At 40.9% G+C, this 18,412-nt stretch overlaps 1 protein-coding gene across 5 annotated transcripts in view; it reads right to left on the bottom strand.

Annotated features, from left to right (window-relative positions):
* The window catches only part of BACH1 (BTB domain and CNC homolog 1), a 78,542-nt gene that overhangs the window by 28,694 nt on the left and 31,436 nt on the right, over window positions 1-18,412 (bottom strand). For 3 of the 5 annotated variants that reach the window (XR_002823172.1, XM_023726669.1, XM_023726668.1), the window contains exons 3-4: window positions 16,627-16,833; window positions 8,715-8,922 (exon numbers count right to left, since the gene is read on the bottom strand). Coding sequence is in view for 4 of the 5 variants with exons in the window: in XM_023726669.1 (XP_023582437.1) it covers window positions 8,715-8,922; window positions 16,627-16,833 (415 nt within the window). In the remaining variant the exon portion in view is untranslated. Of the gene's footprint in view, window positions 1-4,799; window positions 8,923-16,626; window positions 16,834-18,412 lie in introns of those variants that run through there. The other 2 variants (XM_004371371.2, XM_023726671.1) reach the window with 2 other exon arrangements.

Here is an 18,412-nt window from a genome sequence, read left to right as displayed (position 1 = left end):
CAGGAGGGTGGCAGTTTGTGAAAATTCCCCAATAGGAGGGAAGTGTTGCGATCTCATGGTGATCTGACAGTGTTTGCTCTGAAGCTGTCTGTATTGCTACGATATAAATACATTATTTTCCAAATTTTCAATTAAGTTTACTCACAGAAGTCTAGTTCCCGAGGTATCTGAGCTAATTTTTTATCTTTTGGCGGAGCTAAAGGAAGTGGTGGAGTTTAGTGCCCCCATCAACAAAGTGTAAAACATACTACAAGTGACAAGTCAGCTGAGACAATCTCAGATTCCAGGCCAGCCATACTACTCACACTTCACATTCACATTCAGAAACTCCCTCCCCTCTCCCAAAATTCAGGAGAGTGTTCAGGAAATGCGGTGTGTTGAACTGATGAGTTGCTTTTTCACAGGGTGTGAATAGTTGCAGTCAATCTTCCTTTGATCTCAAGGGCCAGAAGACTGGATATAAGAGATGGACAGTTAAGGAAACTCAGCCACTTTCCTGTGGCTGTACAGTAAGTGGCAAAACCAGGCTTCAAAACTAGACCTCGCTTAATTCTAGGTCCAGGCTCTTTCTATTCGTCCACACGGTCCCTTTACTGAAAGACCTTGGAACCGTGCCAAGTCCTTGCCTAAATGTGTGCAATTCCTTTAGCCCTAAGTGCATACTTTGTACTGACCCTATTTTTAGTATACTTGCAGCTGTCTGCGCTCCCAAACCCAGTGAACACAAGGCCGGTCTATTAAGGGCGCCTAATTGCCAAATTCTCCTACCCTTAGAGCAGCCAGATCTCTCTTAATTTGCATGTGCTCCACTCCTCTTTCCTGTAAGCATCAAACTCCGTTCTTTATTCCCCAAAGGTCCCCTCCTAGATGCTACCCACTTCTCTGGTTAGCCAAGACAGACTGCTGGAGCAGACACCCAAACAACTAGGAATGGTATGGAATACTTCTTGGCTGATTTTATTTTGCAAACCTTCCATAAAAACCAAACCAAACCCATTGTCGTCGATTCCGACTCATAGTGACCCTGTAGGGCAGAGTAGAACAGCTTCACAGGATTTCCAAGGCTGTGATCTTTACAGAAGCAGACTGCCACATTTTTCTCCCTCAGAGCAGCTGGTGGATTCGAACTGCCAACCTTTTGGTTAGCAACCGAGCTCTTAACCACTGCACCACCGGGGCTAAGATCCCTCAAATATCAGGTGGTGGACATAGAGTCCAGCTCCTCTAAAAATCTGATAAAAAGCTCAGACAAGGCCAAAACATGGTGTTAAAAATAAAAACAAACAAAAACCCGCTTTCTTCAGAAAATCTGCTTTTAAAGGTACCATTAAACAATAGTCCTATACCAAATATATGAAGCTACCATTTAATATCATTTAAACCAAAGTAAGCAAGCCTATTTGTATCGTATATTTGTATAGCATATAGTATAGTATGCCTATTTGGCAAAGGAAGATTCTTGAAGTTTAACCAAACCCAAACCCAAACCAACAAACAGCAGCCATTGAGCTGCTTCCAACTCATGCCAACCTCACGTGTTTCAGAGCAGAACCTGCTGCACAGGGTTTTCAATGGCTGTGATCTTTCGGAAGTAGATTGCCAGGCCTTTCTCTCAATGCACCTCTGGATGGATTTGAACCACCAACCTTTTGGTTAGTAGCCAAGCACTTAACTATTTGTGCCACCCAGGGACTCCTTTGAATTTAACAGCCCAAAGCAAAAAACACAACAAAACAAAAAACTAAGTTTCTGAGGTGGACAAAGAGATACAACTTTAGAAGGATTAAATTATAAGGGATATTTTCATATTTAATAGTACTCTGGTTATTATTAGCAAGACTTCCTTGCAACAGATTAATATCACCTCAGAAACCTGTGTATCAAGATGGTATCAAGAATATTATTTGCGTCTCGTCTCCTGAAAGAAGGAAATTAAATGTTTAGGAAACATCTGACTTTCTGGACAGTGACTAAACGTGAACTAAGAAAAGAGACAGAAAACGATCTACCGAAGACAACTTGCTTTATAAATGGAAAAACAACGCACTGTGCTCATTGTAAAAAATATTTTCCATTCCTTTTTCATTTATACTTCAAGAACAATGTAGGTAATAAAGGCGAGGAAGAGGAAAAAGAAGTATTTGTGGTTTGGCACAAGGTAGCTAGCTAGCTAGATAGCTGCCGTCGAGCCAACTCTGACTCACGGCGACCCCATGTACAACAAAATGAAACGTTGGCTGGCCCTGTTCCAACCTCGTCCATCACTGCAGCTATGACCTTTGGGAAGCAGACTGCCAGGCCTGTCTTCTGAAGCACCTCTGGGTGGATCTGAACTACCGTCCTTTCAGTTAGCAGCTGAGCGCTTAACTGTTGGTACCACCCTTCTGACTCCCTTCTGGAATCTACTACTACCTGTGATCTTAAATTTGGTCGACAGAAATTGCTTTACAAGACCTCCCCTTGGTGGTCTCAGGAAGCGGGTGCAATATGGCAAAAATTAACTCCTGGGCAGCAGCAGGCGCGTGGGTGGCCTCTCCAAGCCCAGCAGGACAGCAGCCTTACAAGCCAAGACCTGGCAGCACAAAGGCCTCAGCAGGGGCCGCAGTCGACAGAGGCAAAAAGATTACAGTGAAAACAGAGACGTTAAGGCCTTGGAGGCTGAACTGGGAAAGGGAATACGTATGTTCTCCTTTTCACCTGTTTTCAAGACGGCTGGATTCCAGTGCGCTGGGAATGCCCACCAGGGGAGGCAGTGCCACATTAAAACCCAAAAAACCCGTCGCTATCAAGTCAATTCCGACTCACAGCAACCCTACAGGACAGAGAAGAACTGCCCCAGAAGGTTTCCAAGCAGCGGTAGGTAGATTCAAACTGCTGACCTTTTGGTTAGCAGCTGAGCTCTTACCCACTGTGCCACCAGGGTCCCCGGGCCACACTGGCTGTCTCAAATTCCACTCTGCATTCAAACCCAAGGAGGGAATGGCGGAGGGCCTAGCCTTGGATCCAGATGGCTTGTCTATAATTGACTCTGGATTACTTACATCTGGGTCACCGTTGATTCCAACTCACGGGTGACCCCACATGCTGGATAACTGCTCCATAGGGTTTTCTTGGCTGTGATCTTTATAGAAGCAGATTGCCAGGCTTTTCTTCCATAGCTCCGCTGGGTGGGTTCAAACCGGTAACCTTTAGATTAGCAGTTGAGTGCAAACCGCTTAGGTCACCCAGGGGCCTATTCCATTGCAAGAGGCAGGCCAGACACGCCCTAGGGCCAGGGCTGAAAACACCAGTATGCAGGAGTGTGGCTCCTCACAGTCCCTAGAGGGAGCCCTTGCTCAGTCAGTCCTTGGTGCCCGGAATACATCATTGGGAGACAAAATGTAAATTAGGGTGTTAGGTAAAGGTGAGGTCTGTTCCCCAGAAATGATCCATCGCATAGGGCAAAAATCAAGCCCTTTCTGAAGGTTCTCCCAACTGAGTTTAAGATCACAGGCTGTGAGTTCCAGAAAACTGCCATCTTGAGGAAGCAGAAACCGAGATTCTTCTGTTCTTAGACACCACTGAGTTTCTACTGTGGTCTCTGGCAGCACCGGGTTCTGAGTTCAGGGAACAAAGTTGTGCCTGGGATAACTGCTTATCCATTGAAACCGCTCCCATCGAGTTGATTCCGACTCCTAGAGAACTACAGGACAAAGTAGAACTGCCCCATAGGGTTTCCAAGGAGGAGCTGGTGGATTCGAACGGCCGACCTTTTGGTTAGCAGCCGAGCTCTTAAACCACTGCACCACCAGGGCTCCAGGGACAACGGGCTCATTTTAACTCTTTGTTGTTAGTTGCCATCCTGTTGGCTCCGACTCACGGCGATCTTATGTGTAACAGACCGAATCGCTGCCGGGTCCTGCGTCATCTTCATGATGGTTGGTATATTTCAACCTGTCGTTGCAGCTATTGTGTAGTGCCTTCAAACCTAGGGACCTCTCCTCCCAGCACTATATCGGATAAGTGTCTCTTGTGATCCATAAGGTTTCCCATTGGCTGGTTTTCGGAAGTAGACTGCCAGGAGGGAACTCTTCAGATCCTTTAAAAAAGGGAGCACATCGGAGATTGAACCTTGAACCTAGTTCCTTCTGCGCCTTGAAGGAACCACCACCTCGTAAGAGGCGGTTCCAGCTACAGCATGTGAAAACCCATCAGCCCAGGCAACAAGAACTCCTCTGGCTAAGGCTGATCCGAAAAAAACAATTGGGGAAGACAGTTTCAGGATTTATTTTTACTTAAAAGTTGTGTACGTTGAACTGATGACGGCAAGATAGTTTAAGTCTTTAATTCCTCTAGACTCACATCCTGGGCAGATAATTCTTTGTGCACTGCTGGATGTCTGGCCGCATCCCCGGCCCTACCCGCTAGATGCTCTATCCTAGGTCTGTGCCCCATTCCCCATCCGCACCCCCACATCTGCACAAAGCTGGACTAAAAGGGCCAGGTTAGAAGTCAAATGCAACCCTCTAGAGTTCACTCAGCAGATAAAGAAGAAAACATGACTGATAAAGATAAAACCAAAAACAGCCATTGCCATCAAGTAGATTGTGACTCGTACTCTATAGGACACAGCTGAACTGCCCCATAGGATTTCCAAGAAGCAGCTGGTGGATTTGAACTGCCAACCTTTTGGTTGGCATCCAAGCTCTTAACCACTGTGCCATATCCCTTAAAACGTCCTACATTGCTATGCAGAGGCTGAAATTAAATAAATCAGAAATAAGGCTGGAATCTGTGCTTCCTGAAATCTGAGGGCTAGGAATCTTTTTTTTTTTTCCCAGACATATAATCAGCTAATTATTACAAATGCTACAACAATGCCAATTACTGACCCAAAAACTAAAATTAGTACATCCACATAGCAAAACCAAACCAGTTGCTGTCAAGTCGATTCTGACTCATAGCAACCCTACGTGTGTCGGAGCCGAACTGCACTCTACAGGGTTTTCAATGGCTGTGACCTTTCAGAAGCTGAGAGCTGAGTTCCAGGGCCTTTCTACAAAAGTGAAAACATGGGGATGGAATGGACAACTCTGTTCAATTAGAAGGGATTTTAGAGAATTTTATTTAACTGTCAATTTATCACCGACATCTGACATTTATAGTTTTGCTACATTTGGGTAAATACATTAGGAAGAAAATGTAAATTAAATACTCTCAAAGTGTATTATTTTTAATGAAACATGGTCTTAACAGGACATGGATCTATAAGGTCAGTGGTTTTATTGCATTGTTAGAAAATGATCTTCCGAAAGATACAAAAAAAAAAAAATCAATGGATGTTATTATTTATTTATTTTACAATCAGTATGCCACCGTTTACCATTATGGCTTTAAATTTTCATTCTGCCCAACACGTTTCAAAGAACAGTTTATTACATGCCTTAATAAAACATTTAAAATATTTACAAATTCAAAATAGATGTTTCATTACTGAAAAAAGTTCACCTGAGAATTCATTATAACATTGCCATTTGTTTGATTCGTTTTCTTTCCCAAGTTGTTAACGTGGCTGAGGGTCCACACACAACCTGTATCGTCATCAACTGCATTAAATATATTTAATTCCTTATTTGCAATTGATTTAGCATTAAGCTATAGTAAATGATAACATTTACATGGTAGAACCGAGATTATATCCACATTTGTTTTGAATGTAACAATTCAACAAATTATCTGCTATAGCTATAGAATTCAAATAAGGGGAAAAATTTTAAGGTAATTGTTATTTTACTGAATTAGACATAACAGCCTTATAAAAATCACCAAGCACTGAGAAGGTCAGCTCATAATACAAGGAGCAATGATCACGTAAATATGCAACGTACAAACTAAAAACAGCCTTTTCAAAATTCTGCATGAAGGAGAAGGTATACACTGTACACACATCATCCTATCATTTGTCTTTGGCAGCCTCAAAAAAAACCAAAAAAAAAAACCACTTGAAATAAATTTTCCTAGAAAAACTTCTTTAGAAGTTAATGTGAAAAGAGGCATAAATGTGTAATGCTATGCAATATATAGAAAATTTCCCCCATCTTACGGCCAAAAGACAGATAAAATCTTTTTTCTTTCTCTGTCCATCTGTACTACAACTTGAAAAATCATGTGGGTATGAGGTAGTGTAGTTATCTGTATTACATCCTGGCTATTCAAAGTAATGCTATATTTTAAGAATTATTACAGTTGGCCAATAATCAGAATACCATTCAAATAAATCTGTAATGCTAAACTGCTTATATGTAGAGAGAAATTTAAACCAAGTGCCTTAAAAATCGTATTTAATCTCTTGAGACAACTTGATTTTATTGTAAAATAGTAAGTAACCTTTCAAAGCAGATATTTACAGAGGCAATGGAAGCAAAAGATTATTTGACATTTGCACATACACAAACTGATATGACAAACAGCTGAGTAGACACTGAGGTAGAAAATCAAGGATTCCACCGGCTTGTGTATGAGTTTGCGTTTTGTAAACCAGCCAAGTTTTTATATTATTTTATATTGTGAAGCTGAAAATTAAAATTGCAAATATCCAAGAAATAGCTATGTGGGGATATTTATATACAATTCTTCTGCAGTATGAAACGCACTGTCGTAGAATTGTCAATTTTCCCAGACAAATTCTTGAGTGTCTTCATAAAAGCCTCTAGAAAATAAACAAGCCCAACTAGTTTCCTCTTAGAACTAAGTCAATAACAGAGATAGCATACAAACCACTGAAAATATCCAAAATCATCACACTCACACTCACACACATACACACACACACACATCCATCAAAAAGGGTAACATCTGACCAATTACTCTGAAATATGAAGTCAGCTCCCCATGTACCCTCCCAGTAAATGTCCACTTGCTTCAGGCTCACTTGTTCACGATGGACTGCTGTCCCCCACGTCACCAGGGCCCTTCACTAAGCTCAGGGTACAATCTATAGCAATGTCTCTTTCAGATGTCTGAAATGAAGTCCTTTCGAACCCAAACACTATAAACTACTTCTTTGGACCCTTTAAAACTGGGTTCTGCAAATGTTTCCATGAATGTGAGTATATGCTTTTTTTTTTAATTGTTGAAAGGGTCCATAACTTTCATTTGACTCTCAAACCTACAACCCCAAAATGGCTAAGAACCACGGCAAAATGTTATGGGGTGGGCACTCAGATTACAAAAACCACATTTAATAACACAGTTGGATAAACACAAAGACTGATTTTAAAACGCTGAAGTCGAAATGACTTTTGTGCTCTTATATCACAGATTTGAGGAAGAGGGCAAGGATTAAATCCGGGCTTCCAAATTCACACTCACCATGGAACAAGATCTCCTCTACCTCATTTCAGCCTACTTCACACACCTGGGTGGTTACTGCAGGTACATTTGTATCTACCTAATGTTTCTCCACAGGTAAACCACAGGCCTTCAAAAATACGGTGGAAGACAAACAATTGCTACTCCTGGTCAATGGAAACGATTTCCGTTGCCCCTGACGTCTGGTTTTCTTGCCATCGGGTAGCCTATGGTGGGAAGGTAAACAGGCTTGTATTTTGGTAAGCTCTCCAGGATCCTAAGAAAGCTAAGATAACACAGCCAATGCATTCATTCATTCACTCATGCCACTGGATCCTGAGTCCTACGTCTTCTTCCAAAGGGACAAGAACATCAGGAATGGGCCCAGGTGTGGTAGAGACTGAACAGGGAAAAGAAAATAGGGATCGTGATGCTTTTCTACTGTCTGTGCAGCCAGAATGTCTATAGTCCATACAGGGAGGCTTCCCAACTAAAGCCAACCACCTGCCCTGGTCATTAAATAGTCCCAATGTAGCTTAAGAGTCACAGTGGAGTCCAAACTACCTCTCGTTTTAGAAGGAGCTGAAGAGCAAGTTCTAGGATTTAGACAAGACAATTTCTTTATTTCTCACACTGCAGGCCTACAAAACACACAGTCCTACAGTGGCCCAAACCCTACTTCTGATTAGAAGAGAACTCTATCGTCATCGCTCGGGAGGGGGGACCTTTTAAACTAGTATACTGCAAAAAGGTCAGATTATTCAACTCTTGCAGGCTGCTGCTTCAGAAGAACTAGCTGTGGATGTTTCAAGTTGTTAAACTGCTGTCTGATAAGCCACGGTTCTCGTGCTTGTATTTATCTTGAATACCGGGAAGAGTAATTAGTAATAGTTATTATTCTTTAAAACATGAGTTTTAAAGGTCTACTGCATTTTCACATGTGATTTTCAGTATCCAGGAGGTAAATCATTTCTGCATCTCTTGTGGAAATCAAGAAGTCAGGGCTGACTTAAGAGAAATTGCAAAAAAAAAAAACGGTTGTTAAGAGACAGATGGCTGTACTGGGCTTTGAGGACAACGCCAGGACTTCGGGAGGAAATCAGACGGTCTGAAGAAGTGAATGCAGAGCCTAGCTTACTCATCAGTAGTACACTTATCAGTCATCTGCTGACAGAAATCAGAGATGGCCCCGCTCTGACGACACTGCTCCAGGAGCCCGGCGTGCTCACCGCCAGCTGTGGACGTCTGACGTGACTCCTGCCCCCGCCCACCCCCAGGCTCCTTGTTCTTTCTGGAGCTGCGGTAGCAGCGGCTTTGCTCACTGGCCGGCAGCACAGCGGGAGGCCCATCCCGTAAGCTAAAAATGGACGGCAATGCCCGCTCACCGTCGGAAGTACTTTCTTCTTTCTCAGAAATTAAAAACGAAAGTGGGCAATCTGAGGCTGAATACTTGGCGAGGATGTGTATTTGTTCCGGACTTAGAGCTGCTTCTTTGCACACTTGCTGGCAAAGTCCAGTCAGGTTCTGCTTTGTCTCACCCAGAGTTGACAAAATGAGATCTCTTTCTTTCAACAAGCTCTCCTTTTCGTTTTGCTGTGAAGAGGGGAAAGAGAACACAGTGACTTGTGTTTATCAGCTCAGGACCCATTCAGCACCTCTAAGATGAGCAAACATTCGCATCGACAGCCCCTTCTCCTTAAATAAGATCAAGTGGGACTTATCCTTTCAATTCGATTCACATACACAAGTACCAAGGGCCACTTCCCTCATCCAAAACCCTTAGTACTACAGATGTATCTTGGAATTAAGACGTTCTCAGCTTTAGAAAGATAATATGGGTGCATGCATAATTCCCCAGCAGGGTCTGTGGCAGCACCCCATAATCAAACATCTTAACATAGTTACATGAGCATTAAAATATCAAATAACGCATGAAGTAGGATAAAGACTCTATATAGCCTGATACCAGTTGGGGACAGGTTTTTTGACCAAAGGGTTTGCAACAAACTTATATGGTTTTCAGAGTTTTTTGGATCTGGGTGCTGCAGATAAACAAATCTATTAACATGTTGGACAGAATAAAGCAACAAAGTCCTCTTAAACAACTACAGCGAACTTTACTAGTCACAGACAAATCATTGTAAGAGTCTAACGACTGACGTTTGTTGAGCATTTACTGTGGGCCAGATACCGTGCTGGGTGTTTTCTAACATGTGATCTCAGCTACGTAGTTCACACATTGACTTGGCTGATTTAAGCGATATTAAACCCATTTTAGAGATGGGATTAGAGGTTAGCATCCCCAGAGTCAGGACGTTGGTGTGTTAAGTTACTAAAGCGTAAAGAGCTTAGGGGAAATTTTGTGTTTGTGAATTATTATTTTAAATTTTATCCCTACAGGAAATTCTGCCACAGAATTTTTCACAAGTTTTTCCTAATTCCTGTCTTTCTGTCCACCATCACTACTGCTGACAACGTATCTTTTTCTATCATCATCCCACCTCATCCTTCCTATTCTACCATTTTATTACATCTAATCTACTATGAGCTAAGAAAGCAAATAATAAAGCCATTCATAGGTACAGTAAATAAATTCTGACTAAAGGTCAAAGGTCTCCTTTGTGAAATTTAGAACAATTCTCTTGACAACTCAGAGGTCTCGTTCTGCTTCCTGTCTGCTTCTTGGCAGGTTCTGGAGATTTGAGGTTGCCAATTAACATTTAGACAGGTTATTTCATAGTGCTATCTATAATCCCATCCTTCAAATACATTCCTTTCTGGAACAAAAATAGCTAAAAGGGTAAAAGAACCTTGCTTTATTCAAACGTACTGTTAAAGGTTTATACAAAGAATTCCTACAAAACTGTGTATAATGCTAATTAACAGTTACTGGGTTTAAATCCCTGTTTGTGCTCGTTCTATACAAAGGTGATCCAACAGAATGTGGAAATTATTAAACACTATCATTAATACCAAACCAAAGTAAAATTTTGCTGAAGATAATTCAAAAAAAGTTACAGCAGTACATCAACGGGGAACTGCCAGAAATTTCAAGCTGGATTCAGAAGAGGATGTGGGAAGGGGGATATCATTGCTGATGTCAGACAGATCTTGGCTGAAAGCAGAGAATACCAGAAAGATGTTTACCTGTGTTTTATTTACAAGGCAAAGGCATTCGGCTCTGTGGATCAAAACAAATTACAGATAATGTTGCAAAGAATGGGAATTCCAGAACATTTAATCGTGCTCATGAGGAACCTGTACATAGACCAAGAGGCAGTCATTGGAACAGGACAAGGGGATACTGCGTGGTTTAAAATCTGGAAAGGTGTGTGTCAGGGCTGTATCCTTTCACCACACTTATTCAATCTGTATGCTGAGCAAATAATCCGAGAAGCTGCACTACAGGAAGAAGGACAAGGCATCAGGATTGGAGGAAGACTCATTAACAACCTGCGATATGCAGATGACACAACCTTGCTTGCTGAAAGCAGAGAGGACTTGAAGCACTTACTGATGAAGATCAAAGAACACAGCCTTCAGTGTGGATTACCTTTCAACATAAAGAAACAAAATCCTCACAACTGGACCAATAAGCAACATCATGATAAACAGAGAAAGACTGAAGTTGTCAAGGATTTCATTTTACTTGAATCCACAATTAACGCACATGGAAGCAGCAGTCAAGAAATCCAATGATGTATTGCATTGGGCAAATCTGATGCAAAAGACCTCTTTTAAAGTGTTAAAAAGCAAACACATCACTCTGAGGACTAAGGTGACCTGACCCAAGCCATGGTCTTTTCAACCGTCTCATATGCATGCGAAAGCTGGACAATGAATAAGAAAGACCGAAGAAGAACTGACGCACTTGAATTGGGGTGCTGGTGAAGAATACCGAATATACCATGGGCTGCCAGAAGAACAAATCTGTTTGAGAAGAAGTACAGCCAGAATGCTCCTTAGAAGTAAGGACATGTTATCAGGAGGGACCAGTCCCTGGAGAAGGACATCATGCCTGGTAGAGGGTCACTGAAAAAGAGGAAGACCCTCAATGAGTTGGACTGACACAGTGGCTGCAACAATGGGCTCAAACATAGCAATGATTGTGAGGATGGCACAGGATCAAGTAGTGTTTTGTTATGTTGTACATAGGGTTGCTATGAGTCAGAACCAACTCCATAGCACCTAACAACAACAACAGTTTTTAAATATTTTAAGGCCGTCTGTCTTAGGCTGAGTAGAACTGCCCCATAGGGTTTCCAAGACGCAGCTGGTGGATTCAAACTGCTGACCTTTTGGTTAGCAGCTGAGCTCTTAACCACTGTGCCACCAGGGCTCCAAAATATATAGAGAGAGCTTCAACTCAAGGAAATGGCTCATGCAGTTGTGGAGGTAAAGAAGAGTATGTCTGGAATACAGCAGACCCCTTGTCAACTTGGCACCCGTATACATCTCTTTAAACCATACATAATCTCTAAATAAAAACAATTATAAAGTCATATCTGTGCCTAACATGATACAACTAACATGTGTACAACTGAAAACGCACTAGCCCCATTTATATCTTATATTTTATAATATGTAATGGAATAGGGAGGGAAGAAAACAAAGATATTTGATATATATATATATATATATACACACACACACGCACGCATATACACGTATAACGAAACAAGGAAGAAATACCAGAAACAATTACAGCCCTCGTTTCTGCAACTGGTCAGGCGGCCGTAGCTGGTATTCAGAATGAACTTCTTCTACCACCCATTCCGTATTCCCTTTGCCCTCAGCAAGCACGTCAGCTGGTCATCATTCTTTGCCCGGTGGGGTGACCCAAACCTTCATTCCTGGAGAGTCTGGGCCATTAGTAGTCATGTCAGAATTGGGCTGCCGGAATGTTCCATTGGCTTTAATCACAAGGCATGGTAGGACTAACAGACGCCATCTACAGTTCATGCCAACAATTCAACTTTACATCCAAATCCACATTTTCAACAGCTTGTGTACAATATTTGTTAAAATATAAGGTATTTTTAGAAAGGATTCTAAATATATAACTCACCCAATAAAGATAAGGAGTACAAGAACTTGACATTGAAATGGCCAGATAACAGGGACAACAGACTGTTGTTGGTTGCTGTCAAGTTGATTCCGACTCATGGTGACCCCATGTGTGCAGAGTAGAATTGCTCCATTGGGTTTTCAAGGCTGTGACCCTTTTGGAGGTCTGTCTTCCGAGGCACCTCCAGGTGGGTTCAATCGGCCAATCTCTCAGCTAGTAGTCGAGGGCCTAACTGCGCCACTCAGGAACTTCGACAGTGCTCATGGCTAAAAAATGGTCACTAAAGTTCCTTACAATTCAAGACTTCTGAACAGACAGTTCAGAGAAAAAGATACACAAATGGCCTTTAATGATATGAATAAAAATTCTTAATTTCACTCGTAAGAAAAAAGTTTTAAAAGCTACCATGAGATACCAATTCTCACCTACCAGACTGGAAAAAAATCTAAAAGCTGACAACAAACTCTTTGCTGAGCTGTGGGAAACAGACAGACACACTGCTGGTGGGAGGGCAGCAGGACACACCCTGTGGAGGTGAGTTCCTTAACACCTACACAATCACATGTGTTTTTACCCTTGCTCTAACAGCCTCACTTTCAGGAAGCTATCCTAAAGACACGTCTCACTTAATATGCAAAAACCATGTAAAAAGTTATTCACTATAGCATCCCAAATGTCCGTCAGTAAGAGACTGGTTTGAATAAACTGCGCTACAGCTGCAACTGAGTACTGCAGAGCTGTAAAAAGAACAACAATCTCTCTGAACTGAAGAGAATATTTCCTAGAAGTTACTCCTTAAATGAAAAAAGCCCAGAACACTGCATATAGAATAATACTTCTATGATGCAGAAAGAGAAGTAAAAATCCATATAAAATAGCAACCTGTCTTTTAAAAAGGAAACACAAGGGGAAAAACAAGCAAACAAACAAACAAAACCAGAAACCAAAGAAAATGGTCACCTATAGAACGTGCCTATGAATGGGGTATAGGCAAAGGGAGGGGGTCAACACTTTGGAGCATATCTTTTTTTAAACATAGTTTTAACTTTTGAAACACAACTGTGTTACATATTCAAAAATTGTTGTTAAGATAGTCCACTGGTCTCACCCCTTCGGGAGCAAGGGAGAATGGAGAACAAGATACAAGGAAAAGATTAGTCCGAAGGACTAATGGACCACAGCTACCAAGGCCTCCACCGGACTGAGTCCAGTACAGCTAGATGGTGCCCCGCTACCATCACTGACTGCTCTGACCAGGATCACAACAGAGGGTTCTGGACAGAGCTGGAGAAGGATGTAGAACAAAACTGTAACACACACACAAAAAAAGATCAGATTTACTGGCCTGACAGAGAGAGACTGGAGAAACCCCGAGAGTATGGCCCCCGGATACCCTTTTAGCTCAGTGGTGAAGTCACTCCCAAGGTTCACCATTCAGCCAGGGATTGGACAGCCCCATAAAACAAAATGGACTAATGAGGCACAGCAGTCCAGGGACAAGGACTAGAAGGCAAGAGGGGACAGGAAAGTTGGTGATAGGGAACCCAAGGTTGAGTAAGGACAGTGTTGACATGTCATGGGGTTGTTAACCAGTGTCATAGAACAATATGTGCACTGACTAATGAGAACCTTTGTTCTGTAAGCCTTCACCTAAAGTACAATATAAAACAATTTGGAAAAAAAATTGTTGTTGTTGTTAGGTGCCGTCGAGTCAGTTCCGACTCACAGCAACCCTATGCACAAGAGAACGAACCGCTGCCCGGTCCTGCACCACCCTCACAATCCTTGCTATGTTTGATCTCATTGTTGCAGCCGCTGTGTCAGTCCATCTCATTGAGGGTCTTCCTCTTTTATACCGACCCTCTATTTCAGCAAGCATGATGTCCTTCTCCAGGGACCAATCCCTTCTTATAACATGTCCAAAGTATGTGAGATAAAGTCTCGCCATTCTCGTTTCTAAGCAGCATTCTGGCTATACTTCTCCCAAGACAGATCTGTTTGTTCTTCTGCCAGTCCGTGGTATATTCAATATTCTTCTCCAACACCATAATTCAAAGGCATCAATTCTTCTTCGGTCTTCCTTATTAGGAAAGGTGCGCATCAGGGCTGTATCCTTTCACCATACGTACTCAGTCTGCATGCTGAGCAAACAATCCGAGAAACTGGACTATATGAAGAAGAATGTGGCAATAGCATTGGAGGAAGACTCATTAACAACCTGTGATATGCAGATGACACAACCTTGCTTGCTGAAGGTGAAGAGGACTTGAAGCACTTACTGACGAAGATCAAAGACTACAGCCTTCAGTGTGGATTACACCTTTACATAAAGAAAACAATAACCCTCACAACTTGACCAATAAGCAACATCATGATAAATGGAGAAAAGACTGAAATTGTCAAGGATTTCATTTTACTTGGATCCACGATCAACACCCATGGAAGCAGCAGTCAAGAAATCAAACGACCTATTCCATTAGACAAATCTGCTGCTAAAGACCTCTTTTAAAGTGTTAAAAAGCAAAGATGTCACATTGAGGACTAAGGTGCACCTGACCTGAGCCTTGGTATTTTAATCACCTCATATGCACGCATGAGAAAGCTGGACAATGAATTAAAAAATCAGACTTAAATAAAAAAATGTAAAGAGAAAATCCTAGTGATAAATATAAACAGAAATAAATTACCTTAATTGTATTTCAAACTGGTAACACAGAGCAGAATTACTTCAAATACCTTTTAAACTTTAAATGTCAGTACTCTGAGACATATTTACGGGGGGAAAAAAGCAAAGAAATATTAAATTTTGTTCAATATGTTTATTGTTATAGTAATACCGACACTAATTTTGTGACTATTTCACACATATTTTAGAATAAAGCAAACTGTAAGTATATTAATGTAATTTAAAAAAACCCATTGCCGTTGAGTCCCCATAGTGTTTCCAAGGCTGTAAGCTTTAAGGAAGCAGACTGCCACATCTTTCTCCAGAGGAGTGGCTGGTGGGTTCGAACTGCCAAACTTTCGGTTAGCAGCCCAGCACTTAACCACCCTGCTTAACCACCCTTTAGGATTACAGCCAAGAAAACCCTATGGAGCAGTTCTACTTCATAACCTATGGGGTCACCATGAGTCAGAATCGACTCGACACAATGGGTTTGGTTTTTTTCCATTTTGCTTTAATCACCGTATCTCCCGCTTCCCTCTGCTGAAGCACAGGTGGAGGGGGCAGAAAGCCCAAAGAAGGCAGCAAGGCCTGTTTATCCTAGATAACTAAAATTTAGTAAAACTACCAATTACCAGCAACCAATGTCTGACCTGAATGAAAAAATACAAATAAGACCTTTGAGCCAGAAAAGAGAGTAGTTCTAACAGGTATTAGCACCTACCCGTAGAGACGTTTGCTTCCTATTCATGTCTAAAATAAAATTACTGTTAAAACAAGCTGGGTTAGCCTAAAAGTTTTCTGTATGTTTTGTTTTCAGGAGAATAGGAAAACTGGATAAATTAACCACTGATAGCTGTTATGGTAAATGACAACTAGGTGAGGGGGAAGATAGAAGAACTATAAAAAGCAGAACTAAGAACTCAAACAGCGCAATAAACCAAACCAAACCAAACTCATTGCCCTAGAGTCAATTTCGACTCATAGCGACCCTACAGGACAGAACAGAGCTACCCCATCGGGTTTCCAAGGCTGTAAATCTTTATGCAAGCAGACTGCCAAATCTTTCTCCTGCAGAGTGGCTGATGGATTCAAACCACCAACCTTTCAGTTGGGAGGTGAGCACTTAACCACTGTGCCACCAGGGCTCCTAAATAATGCAATAAACCAAAACCAAACCCATTGCTTTCGAGTCGTTTCCAACTCATAGCAACCTTATAGGACAGCGTAGAACTGCTTCATATGAATTCCGAGGAGGAGAAAGTAGTATACTTACTTAAGTCAAATAGTTTGTAAAAACCCTCATTTTTTTAATTTTGTAAGCTTTCTGGGCCATATTTTATGCCATAATTTATTTTCCTTAAATGGTAATTGGTACACTTTAAAATTAATGTATAACTGAATACTGTATGTGACTCAGGAATTTAAACAGTTATTTCCTCTACAAATAAAAAGGAAGGGAGGAAAGGAGGAAGGGAGGGAGGGAGAGAGGGAGGGAAGGAAGGAGGAGGAACAAGCAAAGAACCTAGTGGAATCTATATAATAAGAAACTTGCTACACTTACCAGCTTCTCAATTTCTGATTCCAGATTCTGTATACAGTCAAGTTTTCTCTTGCGACAGCGCTGTGCAGCAATTCTGTTTTTACTTCTTCTTCGAATATCATGGATACAATCCAGCTGTTCTGGGGTCAGCTTGTGCATTTTCAACAACGATTGAAAATCATTTCGAGAGAGTGAAATTATTCGTTGTTCATTAAATGGCAGTTTTACCTAAGATGTGAAATAAACATGAGTAACTGCTGCTAAAAATATATTACGTTATAGAAAATAGAAAAATGTTATACTTAAATCTAGGAGGATGAAAACACAAATCTAGGGTTTCCTAGAACTTCATTTAGAATTAAAGAAAAAAAAATAGACCTCTAGTCCCAATTTCTATATAATCCCTTATAATACGGAGTAATAATTTGGTATTTCTAGTCTCTATTATAGAGGGTTCAGAGGATAAATAGAGAAGTGAACTTCTTTTCTCAGTAAGTTAAACAGTACTAACCTGAAAAGACAGACATTGAGAGTTATTTAATTAGGGCATGTTAATGCCCCACAGATATCCTTAAGCCTCTTTCTAAAGTGTCTTTTATGTGTTTTTGTTCAAACAAAAAAAAAAATCTACTTTACTTTTTGAATGATACTACTGTGCAGCACTGATTTAATATTCACATGATTATGCTAGTAATTTCAAAGGCATTTCAGAAAATTTATTTTTCTGTCAGGAAAATGGTAGCTTCAAGTAACTCATTTAAAAGCTATACGCTTCACTTGGCAGTGTAGGAAAAAAAGGCTTTAGAAAAAACCTTATGATTATTTTAAAGTCATTTTCAACATACTTCAGTTTGGAAAAGGAGATCACAAGTCTTTCTTTAATAACAAAATTGTGAGTTTAGTTACATTATCAAAAATATAAATGCAACATGTCAGTTCTGACAACCTACTTAGCTTGTCTTTCGAGCTTATAGAAATTGGTTGCACAAAATGTTTTCAAATTTTTTAAATGCTGTATTTTCAACACTCTTTTATAATACCAAATACTGCATTTATGCCTTATCAATATCTCCTGCATATGTATCATTTCTTAGGTTAAATCAGCAATCACCTCCTTCCAAAGTCAAGGGAAAAAAAAAGCCTCTTTCAAACCTATGATACCCAACGGCTATAAAAATCAAAGAAAATAATAAAGACCTTTGCTGTTGTTAGCGTTGTTGACTGGGTTCCAACTCGTGGCGACCCCATGTGAGCAGAGTAGAACTGTTCAACGGGGTTTTCAAGGCTGTGACATTTCAGGAGCAGACTGTCAGGTCTTATGTCCAAGGTGCCTCTGCATGGTTTTGAACCGCCAACTATTCGGTTAGTCGTCCAGCGCTTAACCATTTGAACTAACAGACCCATATTATTGGAATTATAGTTAGTAATACTTTACAAAGAGCAATATAAACTTTTGTACACAGAGTACACAGATCATACCAAGGTCCCTAGGTGGCGCAAACGGTTTGCGCTCGATTACAAACCTAAAGGTTGGAGGTTCAAATCCTTTAACTGTCACCTGTTCATATACAAAATAAAAACAACACAGACATCATTTGAAAGCCGTCTAATCGGTAAATCCAAGATAAGTAGAAAAGGGAAAGAAATGAATAACTTATTTGCGATAATTACAAAATAGGCATTTTCATTTAGTAATATAAGAAAAAAATATTCCCAGCAGTACTGAGGAAGAGAAGGCCTGGTGATCTGCTTCCGTTAAGATTACAGCCAAGGAAACCCCGTGCAGCAGTTCTAGTCTGTAATACGT

This window comes from Trichechus manatus, unplaced genomic scaffold (assembly GCF_000243295.1).
Source record: "Trichechus manatus latirostris isolate Lorelei unplaced genomic scaffold, TriManLat1.0 scaffold00012, whole genome shotgun sequence".
Lineage (NCBI taxonomy): Eukaryota > Metazoa > Chordata > Mammalia > Sirenia > Trichechidae > Trichechus > Trichechus manatus.
This window is presented reverse-complemented; position numbering and strand designations above follow the sequence as displayed.